We start from the raw sequence: 21,947 nt of genomic DNA, 5'->3' as shown, positions 1-21,947 counted from the left end.
GTCTCACATCATGATAAGGTGATGTGTCCTCATCCATTTTTTGTCTAGAATGGTGTCTAGTTTTCTCTTGAATCAAGACAATGGCTTACCTTTTTTTCTGATCCTCAGTTGGCAGGAGTTAAATCACTGCATACTCTGGAGGTAGTTCTGGCCGTCAGAATTACTTGATTTGGCAGTACAGGTCAGGAATAATGGTTTGTGCTGCCAGTAGAGCCCAGGATGGGCAGGAAGCATCTAAGTTAACTATTTTCATTGGGTTTGCCAGTTAGTTATTCAAGCCTATGGCTTGAAAGTGCAAGGTCCGCCACCCCTTTTTTTGGTAAAAGCGCTTGCTACCAGGTGTGTGGGGGCATCTTGGGCCATCTGCCATCAAGTGTCAATGGCTCAAGATTTTAGGCCATTACGTGATCTTTTGTTCATACATTCACAGGAATTTACCAGATAGATATCAAAGCCATGGAGGATACTGCTTTGGCCACAGTATGTTTTGGGCGGCAGGAGTCGTCCTTCTCAGGTGGCAGTTTCTGTGATTGTGTCTCCCTCCCCTCAAGTGCATTGCTTTAGGACATGCCATATAGTCATTATTATGGTTGCTCTGTGTCCCGTGATGTACTCCAAGAAAAGGATTTTACTGATAAGTATGACAAAAAAATCCTATTTTTCTTTCCCCCAAATTTTCAGACTTTTTTGATTTGATCAAATACCACCAATTAAAGCTCTATTTGTGGGAACAAAATAGCGCCACCTCATGTTACGGTTTGTGTTTCCAGAAGGATGGGCTTGTCTGAGTGTGTGCCGGCCGGCACACCAGACTTCAGGCGCTTTTTATTGATACTACATTTGTAAGTGCGATACTTTGTTTTACTATTATTAAATGTTAAGGTTTTACACTATTGGAGTACTTATATTTTTACATGCCATACACATCCACCTATGGGCTTGAATTCAATGAGGCGGTTTGGTGTACATTGGAGATTGTACTACTACCACAGACGATCTGAAGTGCATGGGTCCTGCTCGGTACGCCCTGGAGAATATATTAATACTACAGGCTTCCCTTGATCCTCTGTAATGGGGGATCCTGGGTTTCTGGTAAGAAGCGATTCTCTGTATAGCGGTGGTGGATTCAGCACAATCTTCTCTATACCAACATTTGAAGATTCACCTTATTTGTGGATGGACTTTATTTCACTTATTTTGCACGGGTGGATGTTGCATATAATTTAGTTAATAAATATATATATATTTTTTCACTTATATGAATGTCACTTATATTTTAGCTATTTGCTATAATTGAATTTTGTGGTTTTGAAGGTTTTCATTCATGTGTATTTGTGCTTATGGGATTTCTGGTTCTAGAAATTATTACTTATGCACTTGCACATTTATTTTTCATTAATGCTGAATTTTGGATTGCTTTATATTTACAGGTTTAGCGCGATTCTGTATTTTCTTTTATGAGAAAATTAAAGACCACTTGAAAGAGAATTCAAACCTTTGAGAGACCACCTTCAGAGAGCAGGACATAGAAATCTGTAATAATGCTGAAAGAATGAATTAGGGTCACCAACTTTACATTCCAAATATTATGTATAGCAAATAAGGACATAGAATTCTTACCAACTGTTACAGAAGTAACAATTCCCTACCTACCCCGTTTATTTGCCCCAACATGAATGAGCGTAGGAACCTTCAATAAAATTGAGAAAATATCATTAAGTGAATCATAGGAAAGCATGTCGGGTGAGCTCAGCAATGCTGTCGCTAATAGGTTCAGTAATGTGGACTATGATTGTAAAAGTTCAACAGCAGAGAGTCGATATGGTAGGACAAGAACAGAGTTCGTATACGCTGTCAATGGAGAGGTGATATGTTATTACATTAAAAGATATTATATGCAGGCTGTAGACAGATATACGTGACCTTGAGAAGGAGAGAATCAATTCCTGTAGGCGCAAACTGTTTCCTCTATGGCTATGTGAGATGGGAAATCAGCCAGGTATAGGGGGTCCACAGTACTAACAATAGGAGATCTGTAGGAAAAACCTGAAATTATGTCTGCATCTTGTAGACAAAATATGTATTCAGAAGATAATAGCACCACCTAGTGGAGAAACAGAGAACAAGGATAATATATAACATGCAAGTGAAAAAGAACTGGTGCAGTTCTTCTCATTAACAGGTAGCTCTGAAATGGATTGAAAAAAAAATTAGGGTTAGGTGGTTCCTGAAAGCATGGAGCTGAAAGCAGAGCTACTGGGAGATTCACTGTTACCGTGAGAATATATAACAAAATATCAGTCATCTGGGGGAGCATTCTGGCAACACCGACATCCGCGTTGAGGTAGGGCTTCTTGCAGTAGAGGATGTGAAGAAGATTGACCTGTTAAGGTCTTTAGCTTGACTGAGTACATCATGGCATAAGTTATTCCTTTCTCGTGGAGTCATTTCTTTACCTGTAGTAAACATAGCTCGCCTGTGTTGCACATCAGATGAAAAGCCAGGGAAAGTGGTGATCCAAATACTGTGATAGATCAACATTTCGTTCACAGTATGGCATCTCTGTCCAGGAAGTTTAAAACTTTTGATTTTAAGGGTGTTAGTTTTCCTCTAACCTGAGCAGGCTGTAAAGGCATTTGGTGAGTCCATTCAGTGATAAAAGATGAGGAGAGTACCAGGGATGTTAAATGCTCCCTTTGCCTGTTTTCCAGAGAAAAGCTCAGGACTGGCACCTTTCAGGAAAACCTAGGAAGCATAGGTTGCTGTGTCTGGAAGGATTTTCCAAATCATCAAGTTCACTCTGGCTAAGAAATTTTTTTGTAATGCTCTTGTATCAGTGACCAATGGGGGAAAGAGTGTCCTCAATAGTACTGATATGAGTCTCAGCATGAGAGGTGCTTTTCACAAATTCTGAGGTTCTTGTTTTACCAGGGATAGGTCAATCCTGAAACTTTCAGTATGTGATACTAAGGCAGTCTTGCAATCATATATTATCTCCATTTTCTGTGACACTGTAGGTTCTAACTGTTCAGGGTTAATGTCAGTAGCAGGCACATTAGAGACAGTAGTCTCTACCTTAACCTGGGGAGCACAGGAGGTGAAAGCTGATTCAGTAGGTGGTGCTGGAGGATGGCATGCATTTTCCAGTTGTGTATAGAGGAGGAAGCCACATGGCTGTGAGCACAAACTTCAGGCAGCTGGAAGTGGACTAGTTTGTCATCCGCTCCATTCTCTGTCTCCTGCCCTATTTTTATCATGGTTAGGAGCAGTGGGGTGCACAATGTTCAGACAGCGGATCAGGGTGTGTTTGAGCACCCACAACTGCAGGATGGCCAGAGCATGACGGGAGACTGAAGAGAGCAATGGAATCAGGCTGCCTCCATTTCTTCTGCTAAACCAGCCCCCCCACCCTTTCCCAAAATTGTATTTTTATTTTGTAGTGAACTGAGCCCTCAAAATTTTCTTTCAGGTCATGCTACAAAATGCTAATTCCACATCTGGTCATTCGAAGTGATTTTGAAGAGGTAAAGTCCATTGCTCAGTGCATTGAAGAGGACTGGAAGGTCCTGTTGGGTGCTTGTTTTCCCAGAATTTTGGTGAATATTCTGCCATACTTTGTTTCTGATTGCTCTGGAGACTCTGATAGGAAGAAGAGGGAAGTTGCAAGCAACGTCTATGACTTGCTACAAGATGAGAAATGCCTCGGTAAACAGGTAATGTGGATACTCCTAAAAGGAATCTGTACTAATTTTAGGTTAATTTGATGATAAACGGATATTTTATGTCTTTATGGACTATATATATAACCCTTATGTGCTTTCAAAGAGCACAGCAGAAGCTGTTTTCTTTTCTTCTCTCTGTTTTAGAGGACCTTCTCTGAAGAAAGCAAAAGGGGCAGGGTAAAAGTCACTTACTTGGTTGTATGCATAAATTCGAGCTTGGGCAATGTAAACAGATCACTGTTTTTTTTAACAGAACAGCTAAGAATAGACGGGTAAACATGTGAAATTGAGACTAAAGTTCCATCTTCTGTCTGGAAATTAAAATATGCATATTTTTCTATTTACCTGACTGGAAATTAAAGTGTCCATTCTTTTAGTCCTGAATGTAATCATTAAAGCAGAACTGAAGTATGTTCAAATGCTCTAAAACTGAAAGTTAAAAATAGTCCACGCACACACATGCTATCCTAATTTAGCTTTTCCCTTATCCGTATTTTATATTTTCCATATGCAGTCTTCCAAGGTCTATTACATTAACTTTCTCAGCATTAATGGCAGGTGATGAAGGTGGTGCTACTGTCTGAGGGAAGTGATGCAGTGATTTTTTTTCACAGGAAGATCTCTGCAGGAACCACTTTATTTCTTTGTCCAGAACTGGGGGTGAAATAAGGCAGTTCCACCTTTTTATATGGCTGATTTTGAAGGGCAGGAGACAATTCCCCCATATGTCCCCAAATAATTGTAATGAATGGACTTTCTCGGTACCCAATGATTACAATGTAAATTTAAAACATAAAATTTGTTTTTATAAAATATGTAAAAAGACAAGTATCCAAGTATAGATTTAAAAACATCGGTCTCATTATGTGACCCGGTATTATAAAACAAACAGTTGCATGTTACACTGATGCTTGGTATCCTCCAAAATAGCAGATGAAGGAATAATTAGTCCTCAGTGAACGTTAAGTCCTCTACATGTTTCAAGGATATCTCCACTTCTTCAAGAGGAGTAATATTTAACAAAGTCTGTAACAAAAACACATAATAACATGGTAACACATGAAAAAATAATGTATAATACACCAGAGAATGTGGGGGACCATGAAAACAACACTGTCGCTTACCGATGAGGACTGAAATTGAAGGGCAACCAGGTCAGTAGCACCAGCAAAACATGGGCATACATCTATCAGAGGCCATGCTTCTAGTATTTATATGGCTGATGTACCTAAAATGCCAAACATCTTTTTTTTTTCCAAACATCTTTAGGTTTGTCTGTACATGAAATAATTTTAAAACTCATTAGCTCATTGCCCATATAAATGAATATATGGACTTTTTTTGTATTTGTTATATGTCTTGTTGCTGATTATGTTGTCTTAGTAACTATACAATATCAGTCATTCCTTTGTATATTAATATTCATTAAATGTTGCACTCTGAGTTTTTGGACTTTTATTATGCAGTATTGGAGATGCAAGATTTTTTTTATCTTTTTCTGAATTTTTTTTGCAGCAAATAGACAACCTGTTCCTTCAGAATATGCCAGATATAGTGGTGGAGCTCCTGATGACTCTCCATGAATCTCCAAGTGGTACAAGTTCAAGTAACAATAACTCAGATGGTCCTCAGTTCTATGGGTAAATATGATAAGGAAGTTTTTGTAGCAACACTGAGCTGTTTAAAATTTTCAGGGTCATTGTTTAGCAGGGGCAAAACAGTGCTCACAATGGAAGTTTAGTTAAATGCCTTTTCAAAAACTACTAGACATGGGGTTGATTTAAAACTGGAGAGTGCTAAATTTGGTACAGCTGCGCCAGTGGCGGCTGGTGCTCAAAATTTTTTGGGGGGGCGCAACAAACTGAAAAATTCAGAAAAATAAACCCCATCAATTGCAGTCTCACTGTGCCCATCAAACGCCACCACTGTGCCCATCAAACGCCGCCGCTGTGCCCATCGAATGCTGCCACTGGGCCCACTGTCTGCCCGGCACTTACCCTGTCTCGGTGGGGCAGTGGGTGACGGGCGGTGTCCTCCATGCACCTCCATGTCCTTGATGTCGTCTCCCGTCTTCTCCTCCTATTCCTCTCTTATGATCAGACACCTGTTAGGTGTCCAATCACAGCACCTGTCATTTCAGCCAATCAGGTGATGGATAACAGACCTGAGCACCTGATTGGTGGAGAGGCAGTTCAGTGTTAGGAAAGCGAATATTGATTCGCTTTTCTAACACCGTTGGGTGATCTGCGAGCGCCAAGCATGGTGCTCGCTGTTTACCTTTTTTGATGCCTATTAGAGCCTATGGCTCTAATCGGGTGCTTCAAACCCCCCCCGCCGCTGTAATTCCGGGGCGGGCGCCAGAATAGGGGGTGGCGGCGGCTATGGATAGATTCATGCAATGCATGAATCTATCGGTGATAGAAGGGGTGGCGCTCGTGCTCCCTTATGGACGCACCGCCACTATTCTGTGCATAGAAACCAATCGGCTTATAGTTTGTTTTTTGTCAAAGTTTAATTGAACAAGCTGAAGTTAGAAGCTGATTGGCTACCATGCAGAGCTGCACCAGAGTTTGCACGCTCAAGTTTTAGTAAATCACCCCTGTGAGTCTAGAGAAGTTATTGCTTTCATAACTACTATGCATTTTTTAAATCACTGTGACTGCTTCCTTCAAAAACTTCTAAGACTGGTATTTACCATTCCATTTAGTGTGCATAAACCCAAAATATATTTTTGGATATTTTTGGCAATATGCTTCACTGTGTAAAAGTTTCTTAAGTAAATTGTTATTTTATGTTTGTATTGCAGTTTCTTACCTGGAGATTCAGCCAATAACAGTAGTTTCTGCTGCAGACTAACAGTAATAAACCACTGCCTCATAACTAGCTGCAAAGTTGTCAGCCTGCAATGTACACTTCTTCAGTTGGCTGCTGGGCTGCCTTTCTGGTTTATCATATAAGCAGCCCAATGTCCAACTGAAGGAGCTCACAAGGTAGACTGACATGTTGCTGCTAACTAAGAGACAGTGACATAACTGTGTTAGCCTGCAGCAGGATTGATTGTATTGACAGTATCTTCAGGTAAAAATAATTTACTTCTCACAAAAATAGCTTACTTGGAAAAAATAACTGTATACAGTGAGGCATATGATGCCAAGCTTGTGAGAAAATAGATTTAGGGTTTACGTACACTTAAAAGAAAAACACATAATGATACCAGTAATTCTAGAAAAATCATTTGAGAACTAGGGCAACCTTACTATTGTGGATCAGTCCTAGATGGGTGGCCATCATCTAAAATTCCGCAGTCACTCCCTGGCCTCCTGTCATATTCAGGCCATGTACTTTTTTGAAGCCTGTAAAGCACAGTCAGTTCCAGTTCTGGGGTGTTAAACCCTGCATCATAATGGAAGTGCCAAATGTCCCTTTTTAAGCTCTCACAGGCTGCAATAAGCTTGAAATACTACTGAAGCCTGTTAACAACGTTTTTTAAGGTAAGCACCCCCAATAAGTAACATCTTAAAATTGGAACTCGGGGTGCGTTAAGGCTTTAACACAGGTACTCAAAATTTGCCACAAGCATTGAAAATTATTTTCTAGTAGCTTACTAAACACACCACTCTTATACAGGCAGAGGTCAATGTGTGCAAGGTCTTAAAGTGCACCTGTGCCCAGGCTGTACACATTAAGGTATTTACTTATCTTTAACAAGCAGTAAATGAGATTTAAACAAGCCATCGCTGAACTCTGTAGCTGTGTGTTCTGTGAAGTAATTGTACTGGCCTAGATAATCCTTTTGACTGCATTCACAGGTCTGGGCCAGGCACTTACCCAGCTGTTATTATTGTACACAATACAACATATTCTCCCAGAACTAATGTCAGTTGTGGATTACTGAAGGACATAGAGGAAGTAGAAGGATTTTCTTTTGGTTTTGAGATTAAAATTGTGGGTGGCAATGATGTCTACATTCTTCTCACGCTTAAAATTAGTAAACCTAACAGCACAGCCCCAATCCAAAGCCCTAGTTTAAAAAAGGTTGCAAGTTAGGCAAGCCATACACAGTTCAAACAGTGTGTGGGCAGGCTGAATGTACCAAGCTGATCGACCAATCAACACCATCTGTGTTAATGGGTGAATTGAGTAAATCTCATTCCTGCAACCCGTAGCCTAGTATACACGGGCCGAATGTAGGGGGACATTGGCCAGTTCAATAAAAACTGATCGACATTCAGGCCGTGTGTATGGTAGACGGTCCAACAGAAGCCGTCCGAGCATGCTGGAAAACCAGCACCCGATCGGCTCCCAAACAGTGTTCTGGCGGCGGGTAGCCCCTCTGTCAGAACACAACAGCTCCGCAGGGGAGATTGCTTTACTAACATCAGCCAGCTGTGTTGAACAAAGGAAAAACTATTGGAGTGTACTAGGCTTAAGTCCTACAGCTTTGTTTTCATGGGAAAGCCTTATCATGATCATCACTTACAAATGGTAATTACCAGATAAAAGCTTACAGCTTCAACAAGTTTGTATCCGTATTTAACCCTTCTAAACCTAAACTAGAGTTCTAGAATGAGCTAGCAATAGCCAACATTCCATTTTAATGCCTAGGCCTCATGCACACTGGACGTTTTTGGACATTTTTACAGGTGCTGTTTTTGACTTCAGACGTTTTTTTTCTACAGTCAATAAACTCTCCAGCATGTTATCCTATGTGTCCATGTACACATAGGCTGCTATCAACTGTTTGGGGCTGGGGCGTTTTTTGGCTGTAAAAAAAACCCAAAACGAGTGGGTTCTGAGAGGCGTTTTTCACGCTCTAACGTCAATAAACGCTCATAAATTCGGCTCACCAGCATTTTTTAACGTTTTTCATCGTTTTGCACAGAGTGGCCCCGATTTACCTCTTCTTGGGTTCCCCGGCGGTGCTATCAGCTCTTCCATTCAAAAAACACTGTTTTACAAAAAAACATTATTCTACAAATGGAAGATCCACTATTAAAAACACAGAAGAAAAAGTTCAGGTTGACCTAGATGCCTTGGCTTTATTTTAAAACCATGGGGCCCCAACCACTCATTCCAGAATAGGCTAAACCCTTCCTACTTATAACCGATAGTCATATGAGAACATAATGGCCCCATCCTCCCCCCAAACCAAAACTACCTCCATGATGCTGGCTCCCCCCTTCACACCTCATCCTTCCACCCCAGCTCTTCCCCACTCTTTCTCAGTAGGTCACATCAACCCTTGGATTTCCAAAGCTAGAAGTGAACAGCCATGTCTCTTGCCATTTTAGAACATCACTAATTGTCACCCGCCCATCCCTTATTCCAGCCCAAATACCCTTTATTTAGACCATGACTTTTGTTTATGTTTGCTAATGCCTGATTTCATATCTGATGGATATTGTTTCAATTTATCAAATAACTGTAATAACTGAAAAATAAAGAACTTTAAAAAGAAAAGCTTTTTAAAGCGCATTTGGATGCAAATATTTTTATTGCGGTTTGTATTTCCGTTGCAAAGATTTACTTTCTGTCATGAAGATTGTTGTGTTTTTAGTCCTTTACCATGAATTTCATATGATACCCATAAACCTTCTTCATTTTAGGGAGTTGGATCCACCTCCAAACCCCCCTTATTTCCCTTCCTATGTCATAAAAGCCACTTTGGATTATATCAGCAGTTGCCATAACAGCAAGCTGAAAAGTCTTGTGGCAATTCTCTCAAAGACTCCGGTAAGCTGCAGATGTAAACCTGAATTTACAGATTTGGAATTGTTTTATTAATCCTTATATGTATGCAAAGCTTTTAGGGAAATTTGTCATATTCCAAACAAATCTACAGACCTCTGAGATTGGGCTCTCTTGCAAGATGTTTCTCCTATGCCACATACTAGTTTTGGGACAATAAAGTTAAATCACTGGGTGAAATTAGTATACAACATAATAGGGCCAGGGTATGGCTGTTTCCATCAGAACTGAAATACAATGGTGTTTTTTTTAGTGGCAAAGTTTCTTTAAGCTTGCTTCTTTATCATAGTTTTTTCTTGTGTTATTTTTGATTGGCAGTTTACTAGACTTGTGCACAATGGGAAATTTTGTTTCGTTTCGGTTCGTTGTCATTCGTAAAATACATAATTTCGTTCTGTTATATTTGTTAAGTTACGTTAATTCATTTTCGGATAATTTGTTATTATTCGTAGAGTGTTGATATTCGTTATACTGAATCTCGAATCATGTCGAATGTATTTGTTATATACGCTATAATTTCTTTCGTATTAGTTGAAATCCGATATTTATGTATGTATATATATTCGTGATAATGATTTGTGGTTTGGAAAGTCGTTTGTTTATTGAATCTATTAACACACACAATGACAATATCTCTTCTCCTATGCTCAAATACAATACAACACCCTTCTCTCTCAGTTCCCAGGAATGCACTTTGCCAGTAATCCAACCTCCAGCACAAAATTAATCAGCTGATTGGACTGTAAGGTTTACTTTGAGTTGACCTTTTGTTTCATTAGATCTTTAACGAACTACCGAATCATGTCGAATCCATTCGTTATATCCGCTATAATTGCTTTCATGTTAGTTGAAATTCGATGTTTATGCATGTATATTGATTCGTGATAATGATTCGTAGTTTGGAAAGTCTTTTGTTTATTGAATTTGTTAACACACACAATGACAATATCTCTTCTCCTATGCTCAAATACAATACAACACCCTTCTCACTCAGTTCTCAGGAATGCCCTTTGCCAGTAATTCAACCTCCAGCACAAAATGAATCAACTGATTGGACTATAAGATTTACTTTGAGTTGACCTTTTGTTTCATTAGATCTTTAACGAATTAACGAATCATGTCGCATTCATTTGTTATATTCGCTATAATTTCTTTCGTATTAGTTGAAATTCATTATTTTTTTATTCGGATGCATCCGAATGTCCGAAAGATGCAAAATTCGATCGTTACGAAACGAATTGCACATATCTACAGTTTACTAGATTACGTTTTTTTTTGGACTGCATGCATATGTTAGACTCTGTCCTGCATCTCAGATTGCCCCTTTTGAACCTTGTCATGTTTACTGTGACTGGCCAGGAAGAAGAAGCTTTCTCTGACTTTGGTGGCTTTTAACTGTGGATTTTAAAGGGGTTGTAAACCCTTGTTTAAAAGAAATTAAAATTAACAAACATGTCATACTTGCCTCCACGGTGCAGTTCGTTTTGCACAGAGTGGCCCCGATTTACCTCTTCTTGGGTTTCCCGGCAGCGCTGTCAGCTCCTCCGCGCATCGGGAAACCCCCTAGGAAAAGCACTGTCCCTGGGGGTTACTGTGTGGACGCGTTACCGAGTCCGGCTTTTGCCTCCATAAACACAGAATGCTGGACTCGGCATTTGACTGAAAGCAGCGGGAGCCAATGGCTGCGTTGCTATCAATCTTATCCAATCAAGAGCTGAGACAACAGGCAGAGAGGTAGAGTGCTTCTCCACTGTGGGAACGAACAGGCTCAGGTGAGTAAAACGGGGGGGCTGCTCAGTGTCAGAAGTTTTTTTTACTTTAATGCATAAGATGCATTAAAGTGAAAAAACACGAGGGTTTTCAACCCCTTTAAGTACCCTCCTCTATAAGCTACTCAGTTTGTGTCTTATTGGCCGGTTCCCCTAACCAGTAGGGGGCCCCACCTCATCCATTTAGATTGGGGCATTGGTCCTTCAGGTAGCTCCTGGGCCTCAAGCAGTCTTCAGTCCTCCTGGTGAGGTCTGTGTTTTTTTTTTTTTTTTTACTGGGTTGCCTACCCCTCAGCTGGACGCTTTTGGATGTCCTGACTGTGACACTTAAAGTGGTTGTAAACCCCATTCATGAAATTTGAACTAAGCACATATATCTGTAGTGTTTACTTATCTCTCTTCAAAGCTCTAAATGTGTTTCTCCGTGGTGCTTCATTTTTCTGTTATCTGCTTAAGTCACTGCTGACAAGTTCTCCACACATGAGATAACCGCAGCTAAAAATTTGTGTTGGGGAGGGAGCTTAGAGGTAGATAAACAGAGAGCTTATCTATTCAGAGTACAGCTCTGCATGTTCCTTTGGTCCTCTGCACATGTGGAGGCGGTGTGTCCCTTTCCTCCAATCAGCTCTCATACAGTGTAAGTGCAGACTCCCCACCCACCCCTATGTACTGCTTAAAGATGAAGAAAGATTTTTAACACGATCTGCACTTTCCAAATGGTGTAGAAAGGGGAAGACAGCAGATATACATGTAAAGCTTATGTAGGGAGATTTGTTTCATCTCTGTTTATCATCTGAAGCTATTCACGTCACTGGGTATATGTGAGGGTAGACTGCAGTATAACACAGTTGTAGCTGAAATTCTGTTTCCCTCAATGGACTTCAAGAAAGTTCTTAACTTTTCTGAAATGTTACCCCCTATTAGTTCAGCCATTCCACCTAACCCTGTGGCTGCTTTGTTTTTCTATATTAGCAGAATATATCCCCAGCTGATAATAGACAGAGCTTAGCATCATGGGTATGGCTTTTTGTCAGGCTGTTGGGAGAAATGTGAGGTTGGAAATGGTCTTGATAGGACTGCAGACTTTTTTTTATATGCAGCCTCTGAGTGCCTGTTTTTTCTTTGTATGCTTTTACAGGATTCATTTCAAAAGATTTTGTTGTCTATATGCAAGCAAGCTGCAGAGAGCAGCAATGTCTACAAGAAACACCAGATCCTTACCATTTATCATCTGTTTGTTAACCTTCTTCTGGCAGAAATTAAGGAAGGCTTGGGTGGAGCTTGGGCATTTGTCCTCAGAGATGTCATTTACACCCTGATACACCATATCAACAGCAGGTCTGTATGTGATCTGTGCAACACGGAAGTAAAATATTTTGTGCGAAAAAGGACCATATCTGTTGGACAAATGCTGATTTTGTTTTTTGTGAACATAATTCTGTTTACTGAATATTGTGTTTACAAGGGATGATCTACATTAAACTAAAATGTGTTATTTTTTATATTACATGTGAATTAATTCAAGATAAACGTAAACATTATAATGAGTATTAAAACTTGCTGTTGGCTGACGACACTCAGCCAGTCCAGGCTCTGGAAAGATCCCAACTTTACAGTTAGGCCTCTTTCACGTGAACGATACGTTCAGGTCCGCCTGTCAGTTTTTTAGGCGGACCTGAACGGACCCTCCATAGACCTCTATGGAGCGTAGGATGTCAGCGGTGACATGTCCGCTGACATCCGACCCGCTCCGATCCGAAAAAGTGTAACGGAGGAAAAACCTACTTTTCCATCCGTTATCAGATCGGGTGACGACGGACTCTACGGTCCGTCGTCATCCAATCCCCCATAGGGGAGAGCGGCACTGTGACAGGTCCGTCGCTGCACAGCGGGGATCCACAGAGCGATCCCCGCTGAGCAGAGCGGATGTTCACGGGGCGGATCATCTCGGATCCGTCCCGTGTGAAAGGACCCTAAGGATACATCTAGATGCTTGGACTGGCAGCTGCCGCAGCCTCTCAGCAAGCCGCTGAGGGGTTGAGTCAGCTGCTCCTGCCCCTTGTACAGCCGGCGCTCCGGTTAGCACTCTGCAGACTGCTCAGTTCTCTGTATTCAATCAGTGGTTTTTGATTGCTCAGTTTTGAGTGTAGCCGGCGTGGGACAGTTGTAGCTGGTATCTGTGCTGCAGCCATGTAGGTCAGTATGATTTTACTTTTTTTGCATTCTCGAACTTCACTTTAAAAAGACTGTTTTATAGTTAAAAACATCTACATACAAGAAAACTCCACTGTTTGTAGCACCGCAAAGCCTTCTTAAATGAAAAGGTATTTACATGTCTGTCATTTCAGGACAATGTGTGCAGCCATGCCAATGCAATGTATTACACCCAATTGGCCAGATATACATCCATAGCTGCTGGTGTATTGCAAATATAGTCTAATATTATAAGGCCTCTTATTCAAAAATGCATACAGCTGTTTGGAACCCAACAAGACCATATTCATATCCAAGTAGGAAGGGACTAAAGCAATGAAAGTCTAATTTGTCCATACTGAAAGGGACTGAAGCAATGAAAGTGTGATCGGTGTATTGACTAATTTCTGTGATTATGTGCATACCCCTCAATCATTGTAGTAGTATGGACATATACTTATCTAGATCTGAGAGATTTTTTACAAAAGAGGTAGTTCAATTTGCAATACACATTTATTGATAGGGTTACATAATATATACAAATTACACACCAGACCGTATTTAAAACACAATGTACAGTGTAGGTCCCCTGGCTTACATGATATTTACAAATTACTCACAGAACCATATTTACAATACAATATAAGATGCAAGTATAGAGTTAGACTACCTGTTAACTTCAGGTCAGCCCATGGTGACTGCTGTCTGTTCCCACACCAAAGAGTGAGTTAGCTTGGTCACAAAGCATTATATCCCCCCCCCCCCTTTTCTGTAGTGTGGCTAATATAATTCTCCCTAATTGGTCACTGTACCTAGTAAATGTATATTGGGCACAGCCTGATTGGATGAGTCAAAGAAGGCTGTTGTTTACTACCCAGGTGAGATGTTATCAGGGAAAACAAAAGGCCAAGCTTTGAAGTTGAACTAATTACAGTAACACCAACACAACACTCAATACTTTAAATATATTTCCCTCTAACTGAAATATATTTCTAATTGCAATACTTTACAGAGATTAATGGAGATTTCACATAAACTCATAAGGCAACAGGTGCATATTGAAGGGACTAAAGCAATGAAAGTGTAATCGGTGCATACTGCAGTAAACCCATCTTAAAACTCATGATGGCCAGTTAGCCTAAAACAGCTGTATGCAGTTTGAAATTTATGGTTCTATAATATTAGGCTGTATTTGCACTATACACCAGCGGTTCTGGGTTTGCATATGGCCAACAGAGTAAAGCAATGATTTGTATGGCTCGGCCCACTGTCCTGAAATGAAGAATATTCCTCTTAATTTTAGGATATGTGATAGAATGAGATGTGTAAATACCTTCTGTTTTAAGAAGTCTTTACTGTGTTACAAACTGACTACTATGAGGGCTTTTTGAGTCCCTTAAGTGCCATCTCACCTAAACCTGTATGGTTATACTGTTCTTGTTTGGTCCCAAATCCTACACTGTAGGAGCCATGGTTTGCCCTAGGGTGCACTGTATCTATGGAGGAGCGGCATTGTCTACCTAGAGCAGGAACTGTATTAAGACTACTTCATAGAAACAAACCAGCTTAATGGCTTGCCAAAATGATTTATAAATCATGAAAGTGATACATCTCCTTATTTTCCACATATCAGTTCTCTCCTGCTTCTTTTCATTTGCAAAGTGTATTAATCTGTAAACTTATTATCTGAATTAAACAATATTTGTTGTAAACAAATTAATTGTATACAACATACTTTCTCTTCATCCGCTTGGCATTTAAAGATATAGTGCCCAGCTACAAATATGGAGGCTGCCATCACTGTTTTTGGTGATGTATGAATGTAAATGGAAACCAGTTAGGCTCCTTAATATATAAATTACTTTTCTAAAAACTGTGGTGTCTTCCAGATCCACTGGTCCCAGGGATGATGTATCATCTCGCAGTTTCATGCTTTGTCTTGATCTTTTGCATCGAGTTTGCCGGGCAGCCATCACCAACTGCAAGGATGCCCTGGATAGCCACCTGCACGTCATTGTGAGCAGTCTCATCCCTTTGGCAAACAGCTGTGCCAAAATACAAGAGCAGGTAAATGATGTTTGACCTTAACTTAGAGATATGAATACATTGTATATTAACATAAATTTATGCATTTAGTTTAAAACCCAGTTGAGCCCTCTGTATTACTTTAATGCAGGCAGGCTGCTCTTTTTAGCTTTTTTTCTTTTTAGTTGATAAGTGCTGCATCAAGGGTTAAAATACAGCCTGGCTGCTTTACAGTAATCAACACTGGGGGATCACTTGGGCTTTAAACACGATTACCTTTGTGATATGTCAATGCTGAAGCATGATAACATTTTTAATTTATTTTACAGGTGTGCGATTTGCTAACTTTTTTAGTAATTGAAAATCAAAATAATGAAAATCTCTACCACACTATTAAACTCCTGGACCCCTTTCCTGATCACCCTTTATTTAAGGACCTGCGTCAGGCCCACCAAAAGATCAAGTACAGCCAGGGATCGTTCTCACTTCTACAGGTATTAGCTCCCTGTTGTACAGTGATTATGAAAACATGTAGTAAAGAACAAGTATTAATCTTATATTCATTTCATTGTGGAATCAACCACCTGATTTGTTGCTAAATGCCCCAATCTTTTTTTTTTCCCTTCTATACACTATTTAAAAAGTTTTACCTTCAGCTTTTGCTGTATTTTAGAGTCGGCTTGAGTAACTCTTAACTTTGTTTTTGTTCTCTTGAGGAAATAAACCATTTTCTCTCTGTGAGTTTATGTGAATCACTCCCTTTGACCCGACTGGAAGGAATGAACGATTTAAGGAAACAACTGGAACAGCACAAAGATGAAATAAAAAGCCTTGTCTATGATTTCCAAGGTACAGTGTCAGCTTTATGTGTTTGCTCTCTCTTCACAAACCCAAACATTTTAACTTAGTGATTAAAAATATTGCCTAAGGAATTAATAAGTACATGTGTTGTGAATTTTAAATGATCATATATTTTCTTATTTATTAGATTAGAGACATTTATAAGCAATATACATTTCTTTCTCGAACATCACGGGACACAGAGCCACAGTAATTACTGATGGGTTATATAGGTATCACTGGTGATTGGACACTGGCACACCCTATCAGGAAGTTCAACCCCCTATATAATCCCTCCCCCTTGCAGGGATACCTCAGTTTTTACGCCAGTGTCTTAGGTGATGGACGTGTAAGGATGTCCTGTGCTGAGCTCCAAAGGGAATATCCTAAGATCCTATACTGGGGCAAGCCAGGCGAACCGGATCCATTCAAAGTGTCTTTTCATGGCCGAATTGAATGGTACCCAGGCCTCGTGTCCGAAGAAACGAGGTTTTACCCGTAATGCTTCTCTTTTTAGAGAGCTGGACCCCGCAGATCAGAAAATGGCTTTAAACTTCCTAATTTCTGGTGAGGTGCTTTACGGTCCCAGAACTGTTGGATCCCCCTACTGATGGGGGCCCCAGTCTCTGACGGTTTTTTCAAACAGAGCCCACCGTGAGAGGTGAAGATTGGGTCTGTGTAAACAGCACCCTGCGGCTGGATAAGGTAAGAGGAGATTCCACAGAATTTTTGGGTTCTAGTGGCTTTTCTCCTTTAAGGTAAATGCATGCTATGCCTATTGTGACCACCGGGGGCTGCCAAGAGCACAAACCTACACATGCTGACTCTGTCTCAGGTGTTGTAATCGCTATTTATGTCCCAGCGTCTCAAGCAGGCTGCAAACAGGTAAGGTGGAAAGGGGGATTTCTCATGTTTGAATGTTCCCCCCCAGGCTAGAGAGGGGCCACAGGGGTCTAGAAAGTGGTTATACCACCCGGGCTCTGCGGCCTAATGGCCACCATCTCTCAAGATAGCCGTTCAGGCAGATCTTGTTACCAGCCTACCCCCCCCCCCCCCAATCCCCAGCCTTTCTCCGGAAGCATGACAGGAGAGTCGGCAGCACGGGAAGCGCTCGTTTTTTTCAAAACTCGAGGGGGGGGGGGGGGCGGTAGAGGAGGGGGCGGGACGTCAGCACAGAGTGCTTAGACTCCCACTCAGGCCAGCTGCAGGCTATTAAAGGCACTCTGTACTGCCTTCTGAGAGACACAGAGCTGACGGTCGCATGTAAGGTGGGACACAGGCATTCTCCTAGGCAGCATTTACTGAAGTAACACCAGACTGAGCATTGGGTAGCAAGGCTTTTAGCCAGACTACATCGCTCAGCAGGCAGTGTTCATTTGTATACCTCACACCTTGTTGCTTTGCACTATGGGTAGAAGAGGTTCAAGCACCCCAGGAACCAGAGACACTAGGGGATCTCGTTCAGGTTCTGAGGGCCCCCTGTCGGCAGCATCCTCCCCCCCTAAAGATGGGCCAGGGACGGCTAGCCAGGGAGAGCCATCGGGGTCAGGGGCTACACCTGCTTCTGGCACTTCAGCCCCTGTATATATTACACAAGAGGTTTTTTCCTCAACCATTAATGGTCTAGAGGAAAGATTAATGGCCGTGATTACGTCTTCACTCAGTGGAAGAAAACGCACTAGGCTTTCCTCTGTTCCCCAAGACCCTCAGACAGAGGAGCTCTGGGATAAAGGAGATGAATCCCTTTCAGAGGATCGGGATGGGATGGATGATTCCTCTTCGGAGGATTCAGGTGGAGAGGGACCCTCTGCGACTTCCCAAGAGGAGAAAGTCTTAGTGCAGATCCTCACTGGATTGGTCTGCTCCACATTTAAGTTGCCCATACCTGAAACTGCTAAAGAATCCTCTTCTGCTTTGGGGTCACTGAAACCTTTCCAAGCAGCACATGCTTTTCCTGTTCATACTTTACTTGAAAAGCTTATTTATTCTGAGTGGGATCACCCAGACAAACGTTTTTTTCCGCCGAGAAAGTTTTCAACACTTTATCCGATGGAAGAAAAGTTTATTAAAATGTGGGGAATACCGGCTATTGATGCCGCCATTTCCTCCGTAAATAATAGCCTGACTTGTCCTGTAGACAATGCTCAGATGCTCAGGGATCCTGTAGATAAAAGGATGGAATCCCTATTGAAGGATGTTTTCTCCTTAGCAGGATCAGTGGCCCAACCTGCAGTAGCAGCGATTGGAGTCTGTCAATACTTAAGAGACCATGTTGAGCAGGTCATCAAAGTATTACCTGAACAGCAGGCCCAGGGGTTTGCTAACCTTCCAGCGGCCTAATGCTTTGTGGTTGACGCCATTAGAGATTCTATCGTGCAAACCGCCCGTCTTTCACTGGGGTTGGTGCATATACGTAGAATCCTATGGTTGAAAAATTGGTCAGCCGAAGCACCATGTAAGAAGCTACTGGCTGGGTTTCCATTTCGTGGTGCAAGGTTGTTTGGAGAGGACTTGGATAACTATATCAAGAGAATCTCTTGTGGGAAAAGCACTCTCTTACCTGTCAAGAAGAAGAGTAAGCGTCCCTCTTTCAAACGGACTCTTTCCCCAGCGCCGGGGGCTTCAGCCTCCAGGCAGTCTCGACGGCCGCCTCCATCGGGGTCCAGAGACAAGAGTCAACCCCAGGGACAAAAGAAGTCCTGGGGAAAGAAGCCTACTAGGCAAAACACTAAGACCTCTGCATGAGGGGGCGCCCCCGCTCACTCGAATGGGGGGAAGACTGCGACAGTTCTCAGAGCTCTGGCAGGAGGACTTCCAGGACAGATGGGTAATCTCCACGGTAACCTTAGGGTACAAGCTGGAGTTTCAGGAATTCCCCTCTCCTCGGTTCCTCAGATCAAATGTTCCCAGAGACCCAGAGAAGAAGCAGTCGCTCCTTCTAGCGTTAGAGCGACTTTTGTCGCAGGAGGTCATTATGATAGTTCCCGCAAAGGACCAGGGATTGGGCTTCTATTCCAACCTTTTTACGGTCCAAAAGCCAAATGGGGATGTCAGGCCCATTCTGGACTTAAGGGATCTGAACCGATTCCTAAGGATTCAATCCTTCCGCATGGAATCAATTCGAACAGTAGTTCCCACCCTGCAGGGAGGAGAATTTCTGGCATCAATAGACATCAGAGATGCATATCTGCATGTGCCCATTTTTCCTGCTCATCAGAAGTTTCTGCGCTTCGAGGTAGGAGGGCGCCATTTCCAGTTTGTGGCTCTGCCTTTCGGGATAGCCACTGCACCTCGAGTGTTCACAAGGATCTTGGCTCCTCCTCTGGCCAGATTAAGGGCTCAGGGTATAGCTGTCATAGCATACCTAGACGACCTGCTCTTGATAGACCGGTCGGTAGCCTCTTTGAAGGGAAACTTGAGGACCACGGTCAGGTATCTAGAACACCTGGGTTGGATCCTCAACTTAGAAAAGTCTTTCCTAAAACCAGTAAGAAGACTGGAGTATTTAGGTCTGATTATAGATACAAGCCAGGAGAAGATATTTCTACCCCAGGCAAAGATCACTGCTTTGAGAGAGCTGATTCTGACAGTAAGGACCAAGAAGGGTCCCTCAGTCCGCCTTTGTATGAGGCTATTAGGGAAGATGGTGTCTTCATTCGAAGCAGTTCCCTATGCTCAGTTTCACTCAAGAATGCTGCAACACAGTATTCTGTCGACCTGGAACAAGAAGGTTCAGGCATTAGACTTTCCGATGCACCTGTCGCATGCGGTGCGTCAGAGCCTCAATTGGTGGCTCATACCCGAAAACCTGCAGAAGGGGAAATCCTTTCTACCGGTTACCTGGATGGTGGTAACAACAGATGCCAGTCTGTCAGGTTGGGGAGCAGTTCTGGAACAGGCTGCGGTCCAAGGGGTATGGTCCAAAACAGAGAGGACCTTACCCATCAACATTCTGGAGATCCGGGCGATACATCTAGCTCTAAAAGCCTGGACTATCAGGCTACAGGGTTGTCCGGTCAGGATCCAGTCCGACAATGCCACAGCAGTGGCTTATGTCAATCATCAGGGAGGCACCTGGAGCCGAGCTGCTCAAAAAGAGGTGAACCAGATCTTAGTCTGGGCAGAGATGCATGTGCCATGCATATCGGCAGTTTTCATCCCGGGAATAGAAAATTGGCAGGCGGACTATCTAAGTCGCCAGCAGTTACTTCCAGGGGAATGGTCTCTGCATCCCGACGTCTTTTGGGCCATATGCCAAAGATGGGGGGTTCCAGATGTAGATCTCTTTGCATCCCGATTCAACAAAAAGATAGACAGATTTGTGGCAAGGACAAAAGATCCTCTTGCAAGCGGGACGGATGCGTTGGTGATTCCATGGCATCGGTTCTCACTGATTTACGCATTCCCGCCTATTCTGCTACTACCACGACTCCTTCGCAGGATCAGGCAGGAAAGGAAGTCGGTACTTCTGGTGGCCCCCGCTTGGCCCAGAAGGACTTGGTATGCAGAAATAGTAAGGATGACGGTGGGTTCCCCGTGGACCCTACCGGTACGCCCAGACCTGTTATCTCAAGGTCCAGTGTTCCATCCTGCCTTACAAACGCTAAATTTGACGGTTTGGCTATTGAGACCCACGTTCTGAAGAGTCGTGGGCTCTCAGGTCCTGTCATATCTACCTTGATTAATGCAAGGAAGCCAGCTTCCAGGATGATTTATCATAGAGTCTGGAAGGCTTATATAACCTGGTGTGAATCCAGAGGTTGGCATCCCAGGAAATATGTCATAGGTAGAATCCTTGATTTTCTACAGATGGGATTAGAGATGAAGCTGGCCTTGAGTACCATCAAGGGCCAGGTTTCTGCTTTATCAGTATTATTTCAGCGGCCACTTGCTTCGCATTCTTTGGTCCGAAACTTTAAGCAGGGGGTGATGCATCTTAATCCTCCGGTTAAAGCGCCCCTAAACCCCTGGGACTTGAATTTGGTCCTGGCTGTGTTACAGAAACAGCCTTTTGAACCAATAAGTCAGATTCCTTTGGTCTTGTTGACAAGGAAATTAATTTTTCTGATGGCCATCTCTTCTGCTAGAAGAGTATCAGAATTAGCAGCTCTTTCCTGTAAGGAGCCTTATTTGATTATACACAAGGATAGAGTGGTACTACGCCCTCATCCTAGTTTTTTAACGAAGGTGGTTTCTGATTTTCATTGAAACCAAGACATTGTTCTACCTTCCTTTTTTCCAGATCCCTGTTCTCCGGAAGAGAGATCTCTACATTCGTTGGATGTAGTAAGAGCAGTTAAGGCCTATCTAGGGGCATCTACTCAGATCCGCAAGACGGATGTTTTGTTTGTGCTGCCAGAGGGTCCCAATAGAGGACAGGCAGCGTCAAAAGCTACCATTTCTAAATGGATTCGACAGTTGATCATTCAAGCTTACGGTTTGAAACAGAAGATTCCTCCGTTTCAGATCAGGGCACATTCCACAAGGGCTATTGGTGCTTCTTGGGCAGTGCATCACCGGGCCTCTATGGCTCAAATCTGCAAGGCCGCAACCTGGTCTTCAGTTCATACATTCACCAGATTCTATCAGGTGGATGTGAGAAGGCATGAGGATATCGCCTTTGGGCGTAGTGTGCTGCAGGCAGCGGTAC

At 42.4% G+C, this 21,947-nt stretch overlaps 1 protein-coding gene across 2 annotated transcripts in view; it reads left to right on the top strand.

Moving 5' to 3' along the window:
- ATM (ATM serine/threonine kinase) overlaps positions 1-21,947 on the top strand; it is a 283,336-nt gene that overhangs the window by 139,023 nt on the left and 122,366 nt on the right. For both annotated transcript variants that reach the window (XM_073613497.1, XM_073613498.1), the window contains exons 26-32: positions 3,470-3,713; positions 5,238-5,362; positions 9,329-9,455; positions 12,378-12,577; positions 15,322-15,499; positions 15,787-15,951; positions 16,174-16,306. In XM_073613497.1, the coding sequence (XP_073469598.1) occupies positions 3,470-3,713; positions 5,238-5,362; positions 9,329-9,455; positions 12,378-12,577; positions 15,322-15,499; positions 15,787-15,951; positions 16,174-16,306 (1,172 nt within the window). The remainder of the gene's footprint in view (positions 1-3,469; positions 3,714-5,237; positions 5,363-9,328; positions 9,456-12,377; positions 12,578-15,321; positions 15,500-15,786; positions 15,952-16,173; positions 16,307-21,947) is intronic.

Source organism: Aquarana catesbeiana, linkage group LG02, assembly GCF_042186555.1.
Source record: "Aquarana catesbeiana isolate 2022-GZ linkage group LG02, ASM4218655v1, whole genome shotgun sequence".
Classification (NCBI taxonomy): Eukaryota; Metazoa; Chordata; class Amphibia; order Anura; family Ranidae; genus Aquarana; species Aquarana catesbeiana.
The sequence above is the reverse complement of the archived record's forward strand: the minus strand, read 5'-3'. Positions and strand labels throughout refer to the sequence as shown.